This window comes from Marmota marmota, unplaced genomic scaffold, assembly GCF_001458135.2.
Source record: "Marmota marmota marmota unplaced genomic scaffold, marMar, whole genome shotgun sequence".
Lineage (NCBI taxonomy): Eukaryota > Metazoa > Chordata > Mammalia > Rodentia > Sciuridae > Marmota > Marmota marmota.
In genome coordinates this window covers 30,671,590-30,692,177 of record NW_026000240.1, presented here as the reverse complement: position 1 = coordinate 30,692,177, position 20,588 = coordinate 30,671,590, and the positions used below count along the sequence as shown (strand labels likewise).

General features: G+C 33.5%; 1 protein-coding gene across 3 annotated transcripts in view; it reads left to right on the top strand.

Annotated features, from left to right (window-relative positions):
- Positions 1–20,588, top strand: part of Dnajc13 (DnaJ heat shock protein family (Hsp40) member C13) — a 117,930-nt gene that overhangs the window by 4,713 nt on the left and 92,629 nt on the right. For all 3 annotated transcript variants that reach the window (XR_007344105.1, XM_015487058.2, XM_048794125.1), the window contains exon 2: positions 11,778–11,858. Coding sequence is in view for 2 of the 3 variants with exons in the window: in XM_015487058.2 (XP_015342544.1) it covers positions 11,791–11,858 (68 nt within the window). In the remaining variant the exon portion in view is untranslated. The remainder of the gene's footprint in view (positions 1–11,777; positions 11,859–20,588) is intronic.

The following is a 20,588-nucleotide window of genomic DNA, read 5'->3' as shown; positions in this document are numbered from 1 at the left end:
TCCCCCCCCCCCCTCCTTTTTTTAAATTTAGAGACAAGGTCTTGCTGAGTTTCTTGGGGCCTTACTAAATTGCTGAGGCTGGCTTTGAACTTGAGATCCTCCTGCCTCAGCCTCTCAAGCTGCTGGGATTACAGGTCTGTGCCACTACACCCAGCAAAGAGGAAAATCTTGACTTTAGCCAAGCAAAAGAGAAACTATGTATAGAGGAAAAAAGATCAAAATTATGACAGAGAATGCAAGCAAGAAGACAGTTGAGACAACTGTAAGGTACTTAAAAAAAGAAATGATCCACCCAGAATTTATACCCAGCATAAACACCTTTTAAGAATGAAGGTAATGCTAGGTGTGGTGGCACAGGTCTGTAATCCCAGCTACTCTTGAGGCTGAAGCTGAAGGATAGCAAGTGCGAGGCCAGTCAAGGCAACTCAGGGAGACCCTATCTCAAAATAAAGGGCTGAGTGTGTTGCTCATACCCATGGTAGAGTCCTTGCCTCATGTAAGGAATAAAACCCTGGATTCAATCCCAGTGTCTACTCTTCCCCCACCACCCCCCAAAAAAGTGATGAAATAAAGATACTCTGAAATGAAAGCTGAGAAAACTCTTGCCAGTAAATCTATACTGTAAGTCATGCTAAAAGAAATTCCAGATAGGTGAAACTTGTATCTACACAAATACATGCATGTAAAATTAAATTTATTTCTTTTTCTTTTTTTTTTGTTTTAAAAGATTGTGTAAGCTGGGCATGGTGTAAAGATTGTGTAAGTGGCTGGGAGGCTAAGGCAGGAGGATCAGGAGTTCAAAGCCAGCTTCAGGAAAAGGGAGGTGCTAAGCAACTCAGTGAGACCCTGTCTCTAAATAAAATACAAAACAGGGCTGGGGATATGACACAGTGGTCGAGTGCCCCAAGTTCAGTCCTTGGTTTGCCCCCCACCCCTCCCAAAAAAAGATTGTGCAAAACAAAAAGGGTGTTGTAATTAAAAAAAAAATTTTAGTTGTTAGTGAACCTTTATTTTATTTATTTGTGTGTGGTGCTGAGAATCCAACCCAGTGCCTCACACATGCTAAGCAAGCACTCTACTACTGAGCTACAGCCCCAGCCCAGCATATTGTATTTTTATCTTGCAAAAATAGAAATTAATTGAAAGGATAAGAGGAAGATATTGAACATACTTCATAAGGTTGTTGCATTACACATAAAGCAGTATATTATTTGAAGTTAGGCTGTTTAACAACATATTTTAAACAGGGCAACAACTAACAAAAGAACACATGCAAGATGTAACTAATAAATCAGTAGCTAAGATAGATCTGTTAAATCCTCATTTAAGAGAAAGCAGAAGAGGCTGTAAACAATAGATGGGACAAATAGAAAACAGCTGGCAAGATAGATATTCATGTAACTGTGTCAGTAATCACACCAGTTAAATTGTCAGATTAAATCAGAAAGTAAGATCCAATTATATATTGACTCAAGAAACCCACTAAGAAGACATAAGGTTAAGAATGGAGGGGCTAGGATTGTAGCTCAGTGCTAGAGTGCTTGCCTAGTATATGTGGGGCACCAGGTTCCATCCTCAGCACCACATAATTAGCACTTGCCCAGTGTCAGTTGTCTTTGCATTTGATCAGTAATAGTAAAAGCAAAACACCTAAAGCAATTTACAATAATTATTTTCTGCTCTGATTTCATCAACTACAGTTGTTAGCACTTACTTAATGGAAGGATTACTAAGGTTATGATTGAATGTACACACTAAAATTTAAACTCTTCTACAGGAAATTTCTGACTTGTATTCCTTGGTCATTTAGTGTCAGAGACTTTCTTTCAAACTTTTAATGAGGATACAGAATGTATTTTGAATATTTCTTAAATCTTAGAGCAGATTAGTCATATTTTCCCAAAACCTTACAGGTGCTGGGTTTAATTTTAAAAGTGGAATTTTTTTTTGAAAGTAATTTGGAAATATTCTGTGAGCTATAAAACACTATAGGAGAGTTAGAAATAATAGGGGTATTTCAGAAAGAACAAATTGGAAACCTATATTACTACTATTTAGTATTGGGTGAAAGGGAAATTGTAACAATATAAACTTCTTATTTTCTTAGTATAAAAAGTAGTGTTTGATGTGCTTAATGTAAAACTTGTCTTCAAGTGGTAAACTGTTACAGGCTTAGGAAATTTAGTTTGCAGTGTGAGTTTACTATATAGGGAAAACAGTAACAAGTTAAAACCTGGCTGTTTAAAATTCCTTTTGCCCGTTAGGCCTAGTGACCATAATAGAGTTAGATGATTAAATGTCATTTTGAGCTCAAGAAGAGTTTATTGAATAGTACAGTTTGTTCTTGCAAAAGCCAAGTTATGCTTCAAAGATAAAATGAAATAGAAATTAAGCCTAGAAAGCTTGAAGAATGTGTACAAAGTAAAATGTGTAAATGATCAATAGCAGAGATCTTAAAAAATCGCTTAAGTGAACACATTCTGGAAAAACTTTCAGGTGAATAGAATATCTCAAGACATTTTTGAGAAAGGAAAGGGTCACAGTATATCTTCTGTAGAAAAATGTTTATTTTTTATAATAAAGTTTTTATTTTAGAAATAAGAACTGCTCCCTCAGATGAAACCAGCATACATATTATTAAAATAGAAGAGGTGGATGGATATCTTTTTCAACATTGCATTTGTTTTTCTGAATAGAAAAGACCAGCTGTGACGTGTTGTGTACCCTTTTCTCCCATTGAAACACTGTTTCTTCAGATTTAGGGATTGCATTTTAATTTCTCTTGCCCTTTTATTTTATGAATATACACCCAATTTTTAGTTGAAAAGGTGTAATTTTTTTAAAAACTGAGGGAGATCTCAGATTATTTTGACTTCTTGGGTAGTGGAAATACTTAAAATTAATTTTGATGTGGCAGACAATACAAAGGCTTCAGTATAACTTCTGGGCAATTATTTAAAGATGTGGTTGCTCTGTTGAAAGTTGATATTGTTGCAGGCTTCTTTATTTTCTAAGAGCATTTGTCTCTGGAGGAATTTAGTTCTTCTATAAATTAAGGAACCTAAAATGTTCTTAAAGCTTAATTTGTGATCTGTTTGTGGCAGTCTTAGATTACTGTAGGCATTGTACACTTTATACATACTGATTTGTTATTCATTTAGAAGGAAATACTTTGACTTTTACTTGTTATATATTAAAATTAAGAATTAAAAACACTATTGAAGATCGTAACCCATGCCTATAGTCCTAACTACTCTGGAGGCTGAGGCAGAAGGAACACTTGAGACCAGGAGTTAAAGAGCATTATGGGCAACATACAACAAAAAACCCCAAACCCCCAACAGGGTTAAACTTCATAGGTGGCAATTTCCCCCAACACAGCACATTCTGTCCAAAATAGTTTAGTTGGAGCTTTTTAATCTGGGTAAATATTAATGTTCTGTTAAGCATTTATGGTTTTTACCTTTTATTTAAAAAGTCAGACTTGAATCCAGTTATGAACAAAATTAGATTTTTAAGAAGGCTTTAATTTCCTTAAAATTAGCCTTTACATTAGAAATAGTTGCCCTGCATTTTTGTAAGATATAGCTGTATGAGGAAATATTAACTTCATAAATTAATTCCTACCATGTGAATGTCTACCATATTTTTTGGTGTTATTTCAGTGTAGTAGGTAAATAGTCTTTCCATTGTAGGACAATTTAATCAGAAAAGAAAGGCAGGCTCATAGTTTTCCCTCATCATGTTATTAGAAATTTTCATCTATAGCCAACCTAAAAGAACTTTGCACTAGACATTCACATCCTATCTCGAGGATTTTCAGGAGTTTTTGTTGTTGTTGTTTATTGTTTTTTGTTGTTGTTGTTTGTTTGTTTGTTTTGTTTTGTTTTGTACGGGGATTAAACCCAGAGAAGCTTAACCTCTAAACTACATCTCCACCCCTTTTACTTTTTATTTTGAGACAGGGTCTTGCTGAGTTTAGTGCCTTGTTAAGTTGCTGAGGCTGAGTTTGAACTTGTGATCCTTCTTCCTCAGCCTCCAGAGTCACTGTTGTGCACCATCATGCCTGACAAAGATTTTCAAATTACTATTTTTCAGTACTTGGTTTATCACAAATCTGACCATCTGTCTATCCCTCCATCATTCCACCTTATATTTTTGATGTATTTTAAGACAAACTGATGTTTTTAATTCAGTACTTGAGAGCATAATAAATTATGTTCTTAAGTTCTAGACTAAGAAAAATAGTATCTTACCTGCTATCTGCAAGTTATTTGTGTAAAAATTTATTCTAGTTGGTCATGCAAAAAATGCATACTTTTAAATATATAATAACCTTGTTTAGTGCCAATTCTTTTGTTGATTAAATTGTTATTTTTCAGAGTGTATTCATCCCTGGTTAAATGAGGTTTGTTTGAGCTTATTTATCACAAGCCACAGGCATATACTTAATTTTGCTAGGTGAGCAAATTCTTTTGCCTACAGCCTGATTGTAATCTGTCCCAGACTGTGTCCATGGTGTTTGGTCACTTCATCCTACTTTTGTTCTTCGTGTCAGTTTGATGTAGGCTCCTGCTTAATGGACTCTCAAGTCCTTTGGTTTTGTGTCAAAATCCTGTATCTTCTAAAAGATCATTCCAATTTTATCCATAAATGATTGTGAATGGATGTCAGCATTGCTGCCAGTAATAAATTAGAGAATTCGAGAACATTGGTATTCGAAAGCATAAAGCAGTGTAATTCATTGAAAAAGGTGAATCCAGCCAAGATTCCTGTGTTGCCCTGAGTTCGACTTTTTAACCCTTAGTACAGTTCTCTCAAAAGACCAAACAGGAGGAAATTCTGATGGTGGTTTAATATTAGGATATATAAATAAAACAAGTGAAGCAGACTTGAAAAAATTTGGAGTTGCTTTCAGTGCAATTTAGCGACCAAAGGCCTGTAAGCTCAAGATTTTTCCTCATGAAAAGGAAGTGTAGGTCTTTGAGAATTTGAAATGAGAAATTATTGAAAGAATAAAGGTGATTGAAATTTAAGTGATGGTAATTCTAGCAGATATATTATTTCTAATTTAAGTGTCTTCTAACAACTGTCAAAGTGGCAAAGCTGATGACAAAACTGCTACCAGGATCTCTTTCTACAATTTATACATTCTTTAGTTGGACAGTTGTTATTTATAGCACATGCCTATAAGTGACTATTACTGATATTTCCAACTTGATGCTTGAACTTCTCAAATACTAGAAATGCTACAGATTTTCTATCATGAAAAATGAAAATCCTTAAGAGTTTTTGCCTACAACAATGATATTTATACCACTTTTAAAGTGTATTAAAAATTTAAAGTGTTTTGAAAATTTAAAGTATATTAAAAAGTTATACAGAGAAAATATTGACAAGATTAAATTTATTTTATGAAATGAAGTTTTTTTTTTTCCTGAAAGTTTCTCAGATCATAGTTAATGGGCATCAAACAAATTTCTAAAATCTTAGGTTGGATACAAGTAAGGGAAATATTTCTAATACTTGAAATTCCAAATACCTGGAAAAAATGTAGTATACAAGATTGACCTGTAATATTTTGTAAGTACAGTTGAAATAAAGAGAAGGTTAAGAATTAGGTTATAATTGACTTAAATAGTTTTTAAAATGTTTATCATGAGTTCCTTGGTCTGTCTTATATATTCTTTTTCAAAAGTTTTGTGGAAAATATAAGTTGTAGAAAATAAAATGACACCCTCATGTATGCCATCCAGTTTAAGAAATACTTTTGGCCGGGTACCGTGGTGCATGCCTGTAATCGGGAGGCTGAGGCAGCAGGATTGTGAGTTCAAAGCCAGCCTCAGCAAAAGTGAAGTCCTAAGCAACTCAGTAAGACCTTGTCTCTAGATAAGTACAAAATAGGGCTGGGGATATGGCTCAGTGGTAGAGTGCCTGATTTCAATCCCTGGTACCCCTCCCACCCAAAAAAAATAGTTTATTTCGAATGATTATGTAGTAACTGAAGGCTGATGGAATCAGTAAAATATGGTATTTTGAAGATAGAAATTCTAGGTGATTTACAGTAATTTCCTCTTACCCACAGAGAATATGTGCCAAGACCTCATGTAGATCTGTGAAATTGCTAATAGCACCGAACCCTGTTTATGCTTTTCCATCTGAACTAATCACTTTTCACTCACTATAGCCATAACTTTTGCATTTTGAAGTGCAGCAGTAAAATATCATGAATTTCTTTTTCCTTCTAAACAAGTTCATGGATGTAAGATTCATTCTTACTGTAGATCTTAGCATCCTCAGCATACCTTCTTTTTTTTTTTATTGAGAACTTTTACTCCTTTACTTAATGATATATAGGCAGTAAAGAATATTCTACCTATTTTTTGTATTTTTTTTTTTTTTTGTGTGTGTGTGTGAATTAAAGGAAGCACTTTATAGCTTTTCTCTGGCAATTGCAAATCACCAGCACCACTAATCTTGTATTTTGGGTCCATTAAGTAAAATAAGAATTACTTAAACACAAGCACTTTGATACTGTGATAGTTATTTTGATAACCTGATTGACCTTTGACAGTCAATATGAGTAACTGATAGGACCAGTAGCATATATAGCTTGAATGTGTTGTACAAAGGAATGTTTGACATCCCAGGCGGGACAGAGTGAGGTGGCACTATATTATCATGCTACTCAGAACAGTTTACAATTTAAAACTTATGAATTGTTTATTTTTGGAACTCTCTTTAATATTTTTGGTTCTTGGTTGTCTGTGGTTGACTATAGTAACTGAAATAGCAGACAAGTAGGATTAATGTACATTAAATAGAAGGATTGAAATTAACAAAAAATTTAGACAGAAGCAAGTAATAGACAAAATCAACTAATTTAACTTCCCCCTCCAAATTCCTTAAAAGATATAGGTACCTATAAGTTCTTGAAAATAAAAGAAAAATATTATTTTTTCAGATACACAACAAATAACTGTTGTTTATTTGGAGTAGTATGTTTAAAATAGTAATTATAAATTAGTCAGTATTTTTGAGTATTTCTAAGTCAAGTACCTTATTAACTCCTTTATTTGAATTAATTTATTTCCCACCAAAGCTCTTTGGTACAATTATTATCACTGTTATTTATAGGTGACTTTGGTTCAAAGAAGAAACTTTTGCTTGAAATTACACAGCCAATAAATAGCAGTTATTTCTTGTCTAGCTTTGACCATAAGTAATATTTTAAAAATTTACCATCTTTACCTTCGTGATAGATTATTAAAATTACTTTGTGTTTGAACATAACTTCTTGTGCTCATTGTTCATTAAAATGTTGTGTGTGGACTAGCAACTCTGGGATCTATGCTGTAGGCAGGTAGCTAACAGGGTTTTCCTAAAGTAAATCACGTGACCCCTGTATTCAAAGGGACTAGACTTGCCCTTACTCATTTTTCCAGTGGTTCTCTTGAAATTGCCTCAGTGCTGTTTGAATGATATATAGGCAGAAAAAATATTCAACCTATTTTTATGTATTTTTCTGTTTTTTGTGAGTTGCCTCTTTAGTTATTTAATGAATTAGTGAGTTCAGTATATCTAAAAGTATCTTCATGGTCTGAAAGAGTTAATGCAATTTTCAGACTAGTTGCCATTTCATTGGATGTAGTGACTTTATCAAAAAGTAGTTGAGATTTTCCTGAGAACATAAAATAGATTAACTCGAAGCTTTGGAGAGGTTAATATTATACCACTGGGAAATACATCACAGCCTCAGATCTCATTATTCTGATTATTTTGAAAACTCAATGTTAGTTAAAATAGCATTTTTCTACTGTTGAATTCTCTGTTGAGAACATCCTGAAATCATATGTTGGTAACAAAGTTCTGTTGTTACATGTTTAACCTGAACACTTTGTTTAAGAAAAAAAAAAATTACAGCATGTCCATAAATGGAAATACCTTAAAGGTTTATTTATAGATGGCAAAGTATCTTAACTTTGGAAACTTCATTTTTCTTTTAGTTTTTTTTTACCCTGAATTGAGTATGGTTATTTTCTCTGTTTGAAATTGTAGATTTCAAAGTTATTTGTAACAGGTTTCTAATTATCGCTCAGATAAAGAATTGAAAATAGTTCAAAATTATTCCACGAATGTACTGTCCAATGATAAATCTAATTACATGATCAGAATTGATTTATTCAGTGATACCTAGATGTCAGTGATTCCCATGAATTCATTCTTTAAGCTGTTTTCTTTAAAAAAAAAATCTTAAATTTGTTTTGTAATTAACTATGAAATTATTTTGCTTTTATTCCCTTCTTAGGATTTATGAGGGATCTTGTGTGCCCTAGGTTCTTTATGGTAATTTAAAAATCTTTATCATTTTTCTCTGCCTTTCATTTAATTTTAAAGTCTCTTAATATCAGCCTCTTATATCAGTCTCTTCTCAAACACATTTTCTTCTCTGTTTGCCTAAGAAAAGACCTTAGTGCAGAGTCAGTCATTCTGATAAATCTAATGGACTAGGAATCCAACCTAATACTTGTCAATATCAGCCATTCATCTTTTTAAAATTTTTAAAATTTTGTTCTAATTAGTTATACATGACAGTAGAATGCATTTGACACATTGAACACAAATGGAGTACAACTTGTCATTCCTCTGGCTGTACATGGTGTGTAATCATACATGTATATAAGGGTAATAACATCTGTCTCATTCTACCATCCATCTCCACAGTCCTTCCCTTCCCCCCTTACTCCCTCTGCACAAGCCAAAGTTTCTTCATTCTTCCCTATTCCCCTCCCCATTATGGATCAGCATCTGCTTATCAGAGAAAACATTCAGTCTTTGGTTTTATGGACTTGGCTTATTTCTCTTAGCATGTTATTTTCTGGTTCCATCCATTTACTTGCAAATGCCATAATTTTATTCTTCTTTAAGGCTGAGTAATGTATCACATTTTTTTTTATCCATTCATCTGTTGAAGGGCATCTAGGTTGGTTCCATAGTTAAACTGTTGTGAATTGTTCTGCTATAAACATTTAATGTCAGCCATTCGTGCTTTATATGTTTCTTTTTTATTGTTCTAATCTTCAGTTATAATATTAAGGAAAAAACACTTGTTCTCCTATGTATTTTACTTTTTTGGTGAATTTTCAGGCTACCCAGGTTTCTTTTTAGCAATATCATTTATTGCAAATGATTCAGAAAGAAGGGATATTTCTGGGTTTAATAAATCTTACTTGACTGTGTCATCTCACATTAAAAAAAATCCAGAACCAACTGTCGGGATTACACTTGGCAGTCTCTATGCTCATTAGCAGGAAAATGCCAATTGTCTGGTAAATTTCGTCTTTCTGATAACAATAAAGTCTTCTTTAAACCTGGTATTACTTGTGGTTCTCTTTGTCATTCCTCAGAACATGAATTAATTTTGCTTTTCTAGAAGATTAAGAAAAGCCCTATTGCAGTATATCTGATAGAGCATCAAGTTTGAAGTGGACATCCAAATTGCCCAGGAGATTGCTACATTTCATTCATTCATTCACTCAAATATTTAATGAATATCTGTTTCGTGTCCTACACATTGTTTGAGGCTCTGGAGGTACATTAGTGAACTAAACAAACCGCGTCTCTCTGGACATTCTGATAGGATTAGATACATAATAAACATAATAAGTTGCACACTAGAATATGAAAGGTACGGGGCGGTGCAGAGTCAAAAGGGAATAGAGAATAGAATGAGAAAAGTGGTCACAGTTTAAAACACCATGGATAGGGTAGGTCTCATTATAAAGATTTGAAGCAGAGGAAGGTATAAGCTATATCAATATCTGAGGGATGAGCATTCTATGTAGAATACAAAGGCTCTAGCTAATTAGTGGTCCAAAAACAAGTAGGAGAGATGAAGAAAGCAATTTCAAAAATATAGGCATTTTTAAAAATGTTTTTATCCCTCAGGCATATACCCAAAGAAATGAAAACACATCCCCACAAAAACTTGTATACACATGTTCATAGCAGATTTTTTCATAACAATAAAAAAGTAGAAACAATATATATGGGGGTTGGGGTTGTGGCTCAGCAGTAGAGCGCTTACCTAGCACGTGTGAGGCCCTAGGTTCAATCCTCAGCACCATGTATAAAATAAATAAAGGTATTTGTCCAACTACAACTAAAAAATAAATACTTAAAAAAATATACGTATTATGTCCAATCAATTGATGAATAAACAATATGTGGTATGTCAGTATAATACAATATTATTTGACAAAATGGCCAGCATAGGCACATCTACAGTAACAGTAGATGAGTTGTGTCAGGTGCTGGGGGCAAGGGAAGTGACTGCTGACAGTGTTTCTTACTGTGGTGATGAAAGTGTTTTAAAAATAGTAATGATTGAAGAACTCCACATACACCAAAAACCACTGAATCTGATGCTTAAAGAGTGAATTTATGGTGTGTGAACTTATCTTAGCTTTCTTTAAATGCTTTTGAATGAAAATTTTTTCTAATTGTGAAAGGAATACGATTTTTAAAAGTTGGTATATAAAGATGTAGACCAACCTTAAGTTAGCCACAATTCTAGTTATTCCATTTGCATTAACACTCTGGTATGTATGCTACAATACTTTTAGAGCATTTTTAATTATTAAGGCCTAGAAATTGCCAAGCCACAAAAGAAAACAATTACCATATTCATTTTTAAATTTTATTCAAAATAAAGTGATAGTGGTTTGAAACTTTATCATCAGTTTTTCATTAGTAGCCATACCAACAATGATCCTGTAGAATTAACTCAATTTGATTTTTATGAAATAAGTGGGTTCTGGATTTTATACATGAAGTAAGTGGATTCTGGATTTTATAGACTCACTGCATGTGACTGTTAGGAAGCTCATTCCATGTGTGATTCATCAGTCTCAGAAGTTCAACAACCTTTATCTGTTATCTTGTTCAACCAGAGGACTCCACCAATCAAACTGCTATTAAGACTTTCTGAATACTTAATTTCAGTTTCCTTTCTTATCTTGATTTGATCTGGTAAAAGCAGTTTGCAAGTATACTTTGATAACCCTGTCCCAGTATATTCGTAAAATGGAATACCATGTAGCCTTAACCATTTTCTCAATATTTGATTCCATGGAGAAAAGTTATTTTCTGTGAAAACAGGTTGGACAGTACAAATGACAATCTCAGTTTTGTTTTAAAAAATATGAATTTTCTAAATGTAAAGAGAAAGAATGGAATGATTATCTTTGGATGCTAGAATGAAAGATGACAGACTCTATGAACATTGTAGATTTGTTACTATGGACACATTACTTTTATAATGAGAGAATTATTACTTTTAAATTCTTATTTACAAAAGGTCCCCTTTAATGTGACAGTGATGACAAAGTGGCTAGCTGAACATAAGCCTTTTGGAATTGTTTTGACACTTGGGAAACGATTTTTAGGTGCTCTTCATGAGTCAAGACATTATTTTGCAATGTGAGATTCAAAGATTCATTTTTGTTAACTGACAATTTTTATTGGATCCCATACACACAGGATGTTGATCAAGACCAGTTCTTGTCCTCAAGAAACCCAGTCCAGTGGGTGATAGTTGACCAGACAACAATAAAAAAGCTTTAAGAACATTGAACATACCACTGCCCTTAAAATAATCTTATGATCTTGTAGAGCTAGGAAAGTAAGAGAAATATCATACCTTTGATGTGGGACATTCAGGAAAAATTAAGAATATATAACATTGTAATAAGGATACCAATATTTTTATCTTTCAGGTATTAGCACAAAATGAACGTAATTAGGGAAAATAAGGATTTGGCATGTTTCTACACAACAAAACATTCATGGAGGGGAAAGTAAGTATTCCTTTTGGTTTTATTTTTCTGTGCTTTTGTAAAATACCATTTCAAACATTACTGTTTTGATATCTTGAATACTGCACAGCTCAATTGCCTATTCAGTTCTCTTCTGAAAAAGCATATGTGCACATTTTAAAAGCAAATGCTACATTTAGAATAAATTATTGTTCTTTTTTCTTTTGACATTTCTAGTTTTCTATATCTGTCTTGAGAAGTTTTTTTTTAAGAATTGAAAAGTAAGGGCTGGGGATATAGCTCCAGTTGGTAGGTAGATTACTTGCCTCGCATGCAGAAGGCCCTGTGTTCAATCCCCAGCATCACCACCAAAAAAAAAAAGAATTGAAAAGCAACAGTTAAGAGGAATGTAGACCAGTTAGCCATTCTCTTTGCTGCTGTCAGTTAATTTTGAGGTTATACACTAATGACTGTGTTAACTACAATTCTGTTGCCCAGAGTCTAACCTGTGTATAATCAACACATTTTCATATCCATTTGATTATCAGATTAAATATGTCATTAATTCTAGTGAAGTTTGTACACTTTTTTTTTTTAGAGAGTGAGAGAGAGAATTTTTAATATTTATTTTCTAGTTATCGGCGGACACAACATCTTCGTCTGTATGTGGTGCTGAGGATCGAACCCGGGCTGCTCGGCATGCCAGGCGAGCGCGCTACCGCTTGAGCCACATCCCCAGCCCTGTACACTTTTTTTGTGTGTGTAATGAAATTTAAAAATTGGATGTGTTCTTTTTTTCCTTAAGGGGTTGATTGCATTTTTTAGTAGCTTTCTTAGATAAAGGTATAAATGCTTCTGTTTCCTTTCTGTACAATGGATGGTAATTCCTTCACCTCAGATTGTTGTAAAGATTAAATGAAGTGATACTGAACATATGAAGGTTTTTAAGTTATGCCCTAAGTAATGAGTGGCACCTTCTTCACCATTGCAAAAGCAGTTTAGCCTCTGGTCCTCTTTAGTACTAATGGGTAAAATGAGTGTGTCACACATGGACAGAGGTGACTACATTATTCTAAATCAGGTCTCAAGATAAAAGAGATGAATTCACAAAGCCATTAGCTTTTGTTCTTATTCTTCACTTTTTGTTTTTTAGTGAGAAAATGTGGCAACTTTAGGGATGGTGCAACATTTGAACTCCATAGTGTTTCTGGTTTGCATTAACAAACCAACTATAATTTTCAAAGATTTGAATGTTTGATTTTGTTTTAGCAGATTAATTGTAAAAACTTCTAAATTAGCATAATTATTACCCTTATAAAATACTTATTTTATAAAAGAGTCTTTTATTTCTTTAAATCAGACTTGAAGAAAATTGTACATTTAAATGATTCTTATTTCTTCTCAAGTGGTAGATTGCTCTGGTTGTCATAACTTCTGTTTTTAATATCATCATAGCATACTCATGCATTCTAAAGAACAAACTTATTGAAAAGCTTTTTGCTTTGTGAGCTTGCCAGTAATTGTAATCATCTGGAACCATTTTTTTTTAAAATGTTCTTAGAGAGTAGTGACTAAGACAATTCTCTTTGATTTCCCTTTTTTTGGTTAAAAAAAAAAAATTGGAGCACAGCTATTTCTATGATACTGGAACAATTCTTTTCCTCTATTTATACCTTGAAACTTTGTTGTTGTTGTTGTTGTTGTTGTTTTAACAGACTTAGTTTATGATTTATATACCATAAAGCTCACTCTTTTAATACAGTTTAGTGGTTTTTAATGTATAGAATTTTGAACTGTCACCACTGTTTTTAGAACACTTTCATCACCCAAAAATACTTCCTCTTAGAACTGCTTAAGAGAAGAGCAGTTACTCTTTTTTCCCTCTTAGCAGCTGGTCGGCACTAAACTACTTCCTGTCTCTGGATTTACCTGTTTGGAACATCTCATGTAAATGGAATGATACAAATGTGGTCTTTTGTGGCTGGCTTGTTCCACATAATATTTTCAAGGTTCATCCATGTTCTAGCATATGCCAATGTTTCGTTTCTTTTTATTGTTAAATAGTATTCTGCTGTATGGATATACTGTATTTTATTTGTCCCTTCATCAGTTGATAGACATTTGTGTATGTTCTCTTTTACTGTTTTGAATAATGCTTCCCTGAACATTCATGTACAAGTTTTTAGGTAAATTATTATTTTCATTTCTCTCGGGTATATTACCAAGGAATGTGTTATCTGATTTTTAACTTTTTGAGAAATAACCAAATTGCTTTTACATTCCCATCAACATATATGAGTTCCTATTGTTCTTCATTATTGCCAATACATATTATTGCTTTTTAAAAAAAATTTACCTATCCTAATGAGTACGATGTAGTATCTTACAGTTTTGATATTCATTTTCCTAGCTAATGATTTCAAGTATCTTTTCATGTGCTTATTGGCCTTTTATATATCTTTTTTTAATGTCTATTCACATCATTTACCTGTTTTTAAATGGGGTGGTTTTTTCATTGTTCCCTGTATGAATTTATGTATTCTGAATACAAATTCCTTATCAGATAATATGATTTGTAAATATGTTCTCCAAATTGTACTGGTTGTTTTTTCACTTTTTGATTTCTTTATTTTTCTGAAATGGGTTCTGGTTATGTTGATTAGTCTAGTCTTGAATTCCTGGGCACAAGTGATCCTCCTGCCTCAACTTCCCAAGTAGCTGGGACTACAGAGGTGCACCACTATGCCTTACCTTTACTTACTTGATGGTATTCTGTGAAGCACAAAGTTTTTAAATTTTACACTTGTGACCCTAGATTAGGTAATGGCTTCTTAGATATAACAACAAAGTTTTAATCTTGTGTTTTCTTCTGAGTTTGTAGCTTTGAGTTAATTTTTGTATATGGTATGAAGTTAGGATGCAAATTCATTCCACTAATAAAATACATATGGTAAAATACATGAAGTACATCTGTGGAGGTTGATGAATTGTACCATCAGTGTGGCTGACATCCACCTCCCCAGTCAAGACCTGTAACATTCCTATCACATGTGAGTTAATTTTGCTAAAAACGTAGCTGTAATTGAATAGGGATTGTATTGAAACTGTACATCAATTTTGGGGTTATTTCTACCTTTATAGTGTTAACTCTTCTGAACTATGAACAAAGAGATCCCCTTTCTCTTTGGCTACTTGGCGTTTATACAACTCACCTTATTCGAATATTTTAAAGTTTCTTTCAACAGTGTTTTGTTCATTTCTTTTTTTTTTTTTTAAAGAGAGAGAGAAAGAGAGAATTTTAATATTTATTTTTTAGTTTTCGGCGGACACAACATCCTTGTTTGTATGTGGTGCTGAGGATCGAACCCGGGCCGCATGCATGCCAGGCCAGCGTGCCACCGCTTGAGCCACATCCCCAGCCCCAGTGTTTTGTTAATTTCATTGTACACACACTCTGTGATCTGTTCGCTCTACCCGTAAGATGGCCTCAGCCCTGACTTTTGTCATTACCGTGAGCTCACAACTCTAAAAAATGGTTTCCTCTTTCCTGGTTTTAAATGTCTTAAGGATGGGACCATAAAAAATAAAAATAAAACATCCCCCCTCCCCAAAATTTCATTTCACTGCATGATTATGTACATAATTTAATTGTACCAGCATCATTTGTTGAAAAGACTTTTCTTTCCCCCTTGAATTGTTTGGACAGTCTGTCAAAAATCATTTGACCATAAATTTATTTATTTATGGACTCCTAAGTCTACTCCATTGATCCTATAGCTTATCTTTATGCCTGTCCCCTCTGCCTTGATTACTGTAACTTTGTGCTATTTTGGAAAAGGGAAGTATGAGTCTGTAACTTGGTTATTTTTCAAAATTATTTCAAGCATTCTGTCTTAATTCATTTTCATATGAATTTTAGAGTGAGTTAATTTTGCTAAAAAGGTAGCTGAAATTTGAATAGGGGTTGTATTAACTGTAGATCAATTATGGGAGTATTTCTACCTTTATAGTACTAACTCTTCTGAACTATGAATAGGGAATGTTTCCAATTATTTGGATATTTTAAAATTTTCTTTCAACAATATTTTGTTATTTTCCATGTACACACCTTGAATCCTTTAACTTCTCCCCTAAAACAATCTGTGCTTTCCATATAGCATCATTTCATTGGGTTGTGTGCATTATTATGTAGCACTGAAACTTTTATTATATTTGTTTTATATGGCCAATTCTAATCTAGGTTTAAAGTATTATCAGCAATGTTAATGTGAAGAAAAAATGACCAACATTAAAATTTTTCTGTTGTTTCAAAGTAGCCAATTGAATTATCTCTCAAGAAATATTTTATATATAACAAATTTTCCATGTGATTTGAGAGACTTAGGGACTCAGCTTTAAGAGACTCCATGACTACCTATATGTTTCTGACCCAGTCCTAACATTTTAGAAAAGTATTTTTGATGGTGGCAATAAAAATGAATAAATATTTTTCCTTCTCTTCATATACCTACTAAATTAAAGATAACCTCCAGATATTCTCACTAAAGAGGTACGTGATGCATTCCTTTTACCTTTGTTATAGTTTCTATTATGCCCCATATCCTTTCATTAATGCAGGTCTGTTCACCATCAATCTAGAGATTCTCTTGGCTTGCAAAGTAGCTTTTCTTCTACCCTTATTATTTTTTCGCCCTTGCACAGTATATACATAATTTAATTACATACTTGTTCTGAAAATAGTCTTCATGAAGACTTTTCTCTCACAAAAGAGCAAAATTTCCTTTTTGGCCTAAGCAAGCCATTTCAGACAGGAAGGAAGGTGCAGATGTTTCAGTTAAAGCAGAAGTGCTGATTCACTGTGGAAAACTTCATGATAATGTAAGTCCTTAAGTTTTTCTGGATGGAAATTACAGGTAAAATATATTTGTGGATCAATTTAATATTTTTATATATTAGTTGTAGTAAATGTTGAGTAGCATTTTAGTATTCTAATAGGATTTTAATTGTAATACATTAGAATATATGGTGACTAGTCTATGAAATTTAATTTCTGAACTATGAACAGGGAATGTTTCCACTTATTTGGATATTTTAAAATTTCTTTCAACAATGTTTTGTTATTTTTCAATGTACACACCTTGACTCTTTTAACTTCTCTCCTAAAACAGTCTATGCTTTCCATATAGAGTTGGAATAACTCAGTGAGAAAGATGCCCCACAGATATTTGCAGAGTATGTCCTATTACTATTTCTTTTTTTTTCTGAAGAATACAGCTTCTGATATGAATGAGCTCTCTTAGGTCAAAATGGAGATTGACAGATGCTCACTGCATTTGAAGAAACTCTATGTGGTGATTAGATTTAGGGCATTGAGGGAAAATGAAGTTAGTGAAGTTCTGACACTTTTCTATAAAAAACAGAAATAGAGTTTTACAAGAGAAGAGATCCCCTTTCTCTTTGGCTACTTGGCATTTATACACCTCACTAATTCTGATAACCCTAAATGCCACCTCACTAATTCTAATAACCCGGGGTGTCCTGAGAGGTTTTTTTTTTTTTTTTTTTTTTTCCTGTTTTGTCCTAGCTCTTGATCCTGCCTCTAAACTTCAGAAGAGTGTGACTTAAATTCTCCGTGTGTATTCTTTGTGTAACTCTCTCTGACTATTATCAGGCAGTCTGGGATTTGAACATCTTCAATCCAGAAGTGAAAATTGGATCATATCTTTATAAGAATCTTAGAGCTGGAAAAAATATGGACTGAAGAGTACAGCTTTTGATATGAATGAGCTCCCTTAGGTCAAAGAGGAGATTGACTAGAATCAAGTATCCTAGTGATATAGCCAGATGAATGACAGTTTGTTCATTTTGTTCTGAGTTTTAAACAAGAATTTGCTAAAGCCATCATGGCTATTTAAAATGTAAGGATTCTAATTATAATTAATTCAGTTATTCTATTAGAGTTTTGGAATCTCCTCCCCTTTCCCACTATTAGTCATCTAGCAGAATAATAGCAATAGGAACAGCTAACATGTTTTGACTGTTAACTTGCACACTAAGCACTTAAATGCCAAGCACTTTATATGGATTATTTGTTGTAAGTAATTTTATGTATAGCCACATCGTTCACTTGGGAAGACTTAAGCTTAAAGAGACTAATCAGGTTATCAGAGAATGTGTAATCGGTAAGAGTTTCAGGTAATACTTGAATCCAGGCAGTATGACCCCAGAGGTGGTGGGCTTAACTCTAAGCTGTGGTGCCTCCTTTAGCAGTGCTTACCATTTATCTCCTAACTCTGTGAAAACTTTTAGTTGTCTTTAATTTTATTATTAGGTGGACAGAAGCCCTAGTTCAAGTAACTGGATTCTCAAAACCTTGAATAATAAAAGGAAAAATCATAGGTTCTATGAGGATCTAAAGAGTTTGAAAAATTGATGGTCAAAACTTATCTTAAAATGGTTGATGAAACTAGGATGTTCAGCCTAGGAAAAAAGAATCAATTGAACATCAGATTGAAAGAAGAATGAGTAAGCTTTATGTGAAGCGAAAGACAGAGTTTGGATCAGAAGGTTAAATTTGTGGGAAATTATGTATCAATTTCTTTCTGAGGATTTGTTGCCGATATCTACGGAACTGGGAAATGGCAGAATTGTTTTTAGGGAGGATGAATTCCCTTTGAATAGTAGTGAACCATTAAAACTAACCAGCCTTGCCAGTGGTATTAGGAAAGTTTAAGCTGTATATTATTGGTTTTAGTGGGTGACATAAAAGCTGTCTTCCTGGTTTGATTAGATCTGTTGGCTTTCTTGAGGATTTTGAGCTTTAAAAGTAATACACTGCCAGGCACAGTGGCACATGCCTATCATCCCAGCTCCTCGGGAGACTGAAGCAGGAGGATTACAAGTTCATGGACAGACTAGGCAACTTTAATAAGAACCTGTCTGAAAAAATGAAAAGTGACACAGATGTAGCTCAGTGTTTAGTAAAGCGCCATTGAGCTTAATCCCCAGTACCAAAGTGAATGAATGAATGGATGGATGGATGGATGGATGAGTAAGTGAATAAAAGTAATACACAAAGGTCTCATTCCCTTCAAGAATTTGAGAACCATTACTAAATAATAAATCTTTTTTTTTGTAATTTACTGAAAGAAAACAGTATTAAATTTTTCCTATTAGAAAACTGAATGATGTGAATTTTCTGTGTAGAAGAGTATGACATTGTGGTGATAACCCAGTATATTTTGGTTTATCTCTTTATATCAACACTTATATATGGCAAATATATCCAGGACTGAAAGTAGCTTTCAGGCAATGACTGACATGACCACTTTGAAATTCATTTCAGATGTCTGAAGTAAGTAAAAACAAATTGTTAGAAAGAAACTCTTTAAAAGACTCTCTCTCTCATTTGCTGCCATATCATTGAACCTAGCACAGAGTTGGGTGCTGATTTAGTACTGGGTCAGTCTGTGAAATACCTAATATAGTCTTGTTCTAACCTGTTAGTTTTTTTCCCTTAAGAGGTGGAGGGAGTGGCCACAAGAAAATAATCATGTTATAAAAAATTGTTTTGAAAGAGAAATTAGTATTCATAAAGATTAGAAAATTTAAGGGTGTTTTAAAATTTTTATTGGGCTGGGGATGGGCTCAAGTGGTACTGTGCTCACCTGGCATGCACGGGGTACTGGGTTCGATTCTCAGCACCGCATACAAATAAAATAAAGTTGTTGTGTCCACCGAAAACTAACTAACTAAATAAATAAATATTTTGAAAATTCTCTCTCTCTCTCTCTCTCTCTCTCTCTCTCTCTCTCTCTCTCTTTAAAAAGTTTTATTTATAGAAATTAGAATAAAGGAGTGTATTTTAATATGTTAATATAAATCCTGTGTGTCTATTAAAAAAAAACTTAAGTAAATGAAAAAAAAATACTCACATCACTAATCATTTAATTTCTGAACTATGAACAGGGACTGTTTCCACTTATTTGGATATTTTAAGTTTAAAATATCCAAATGATTTTAATCAGAACCACATAGATACAATCTCACCCCAGTAAGAATGACTTACATCAAAATGACTAAAGTCATAAATACTGGTGAGGATGTAGAGAAAAGGGAACCTAGCACACTGTTGATAGGAATGTAAATTAATTCAGCCATTATGCAGAACAGTATGAAGGGGCCTCCAAAAAATAGAACTACCTTATGATCCAGTAATCCCACTACTGGTATATATCCAAAGGCAAAAAAATCATCATAACAAAGAGACATTTGCAAAAACTTTCATGTTTATTGTAGCACATTTCACAGTAGCCAGGAAATGGAAGTATCCTAAGTATTCGTCAGCTGATGAGTGGATAAAAGAAAATATGGTACATACACACAATGAAATACTATTCAGCCATAAAGTGAATGAAATTCTGTCATTTGCGACAACTTGGATGAACTAGAAATCATTAGTGAAATAAACCAGGCACAGAAAGACAAGTACTACATGAGGTCACTCATAGGTGGGATCTAAAAAAGTTGATCTCAGAAGTTGCAAGTAGCAAATGATGGTTACCAGAGGGTACGGAGGGTAAGGTGAAGAGAGGAACAGAGAAAAGTTGATAGGAGTAAGAAGTTCTGGGAGTAAAGTGCCTGTTCAGCATGAAAGAGGCCCTGGGTTCAATCTGGAACCACCAAAAAAAAAAAAATGTGCTGGTGTTCTGTTGCACAGTGGCGTGTCCATAGATAATAGCAGTTATATTTCAAAAAGTTAGGAAAAAAAGA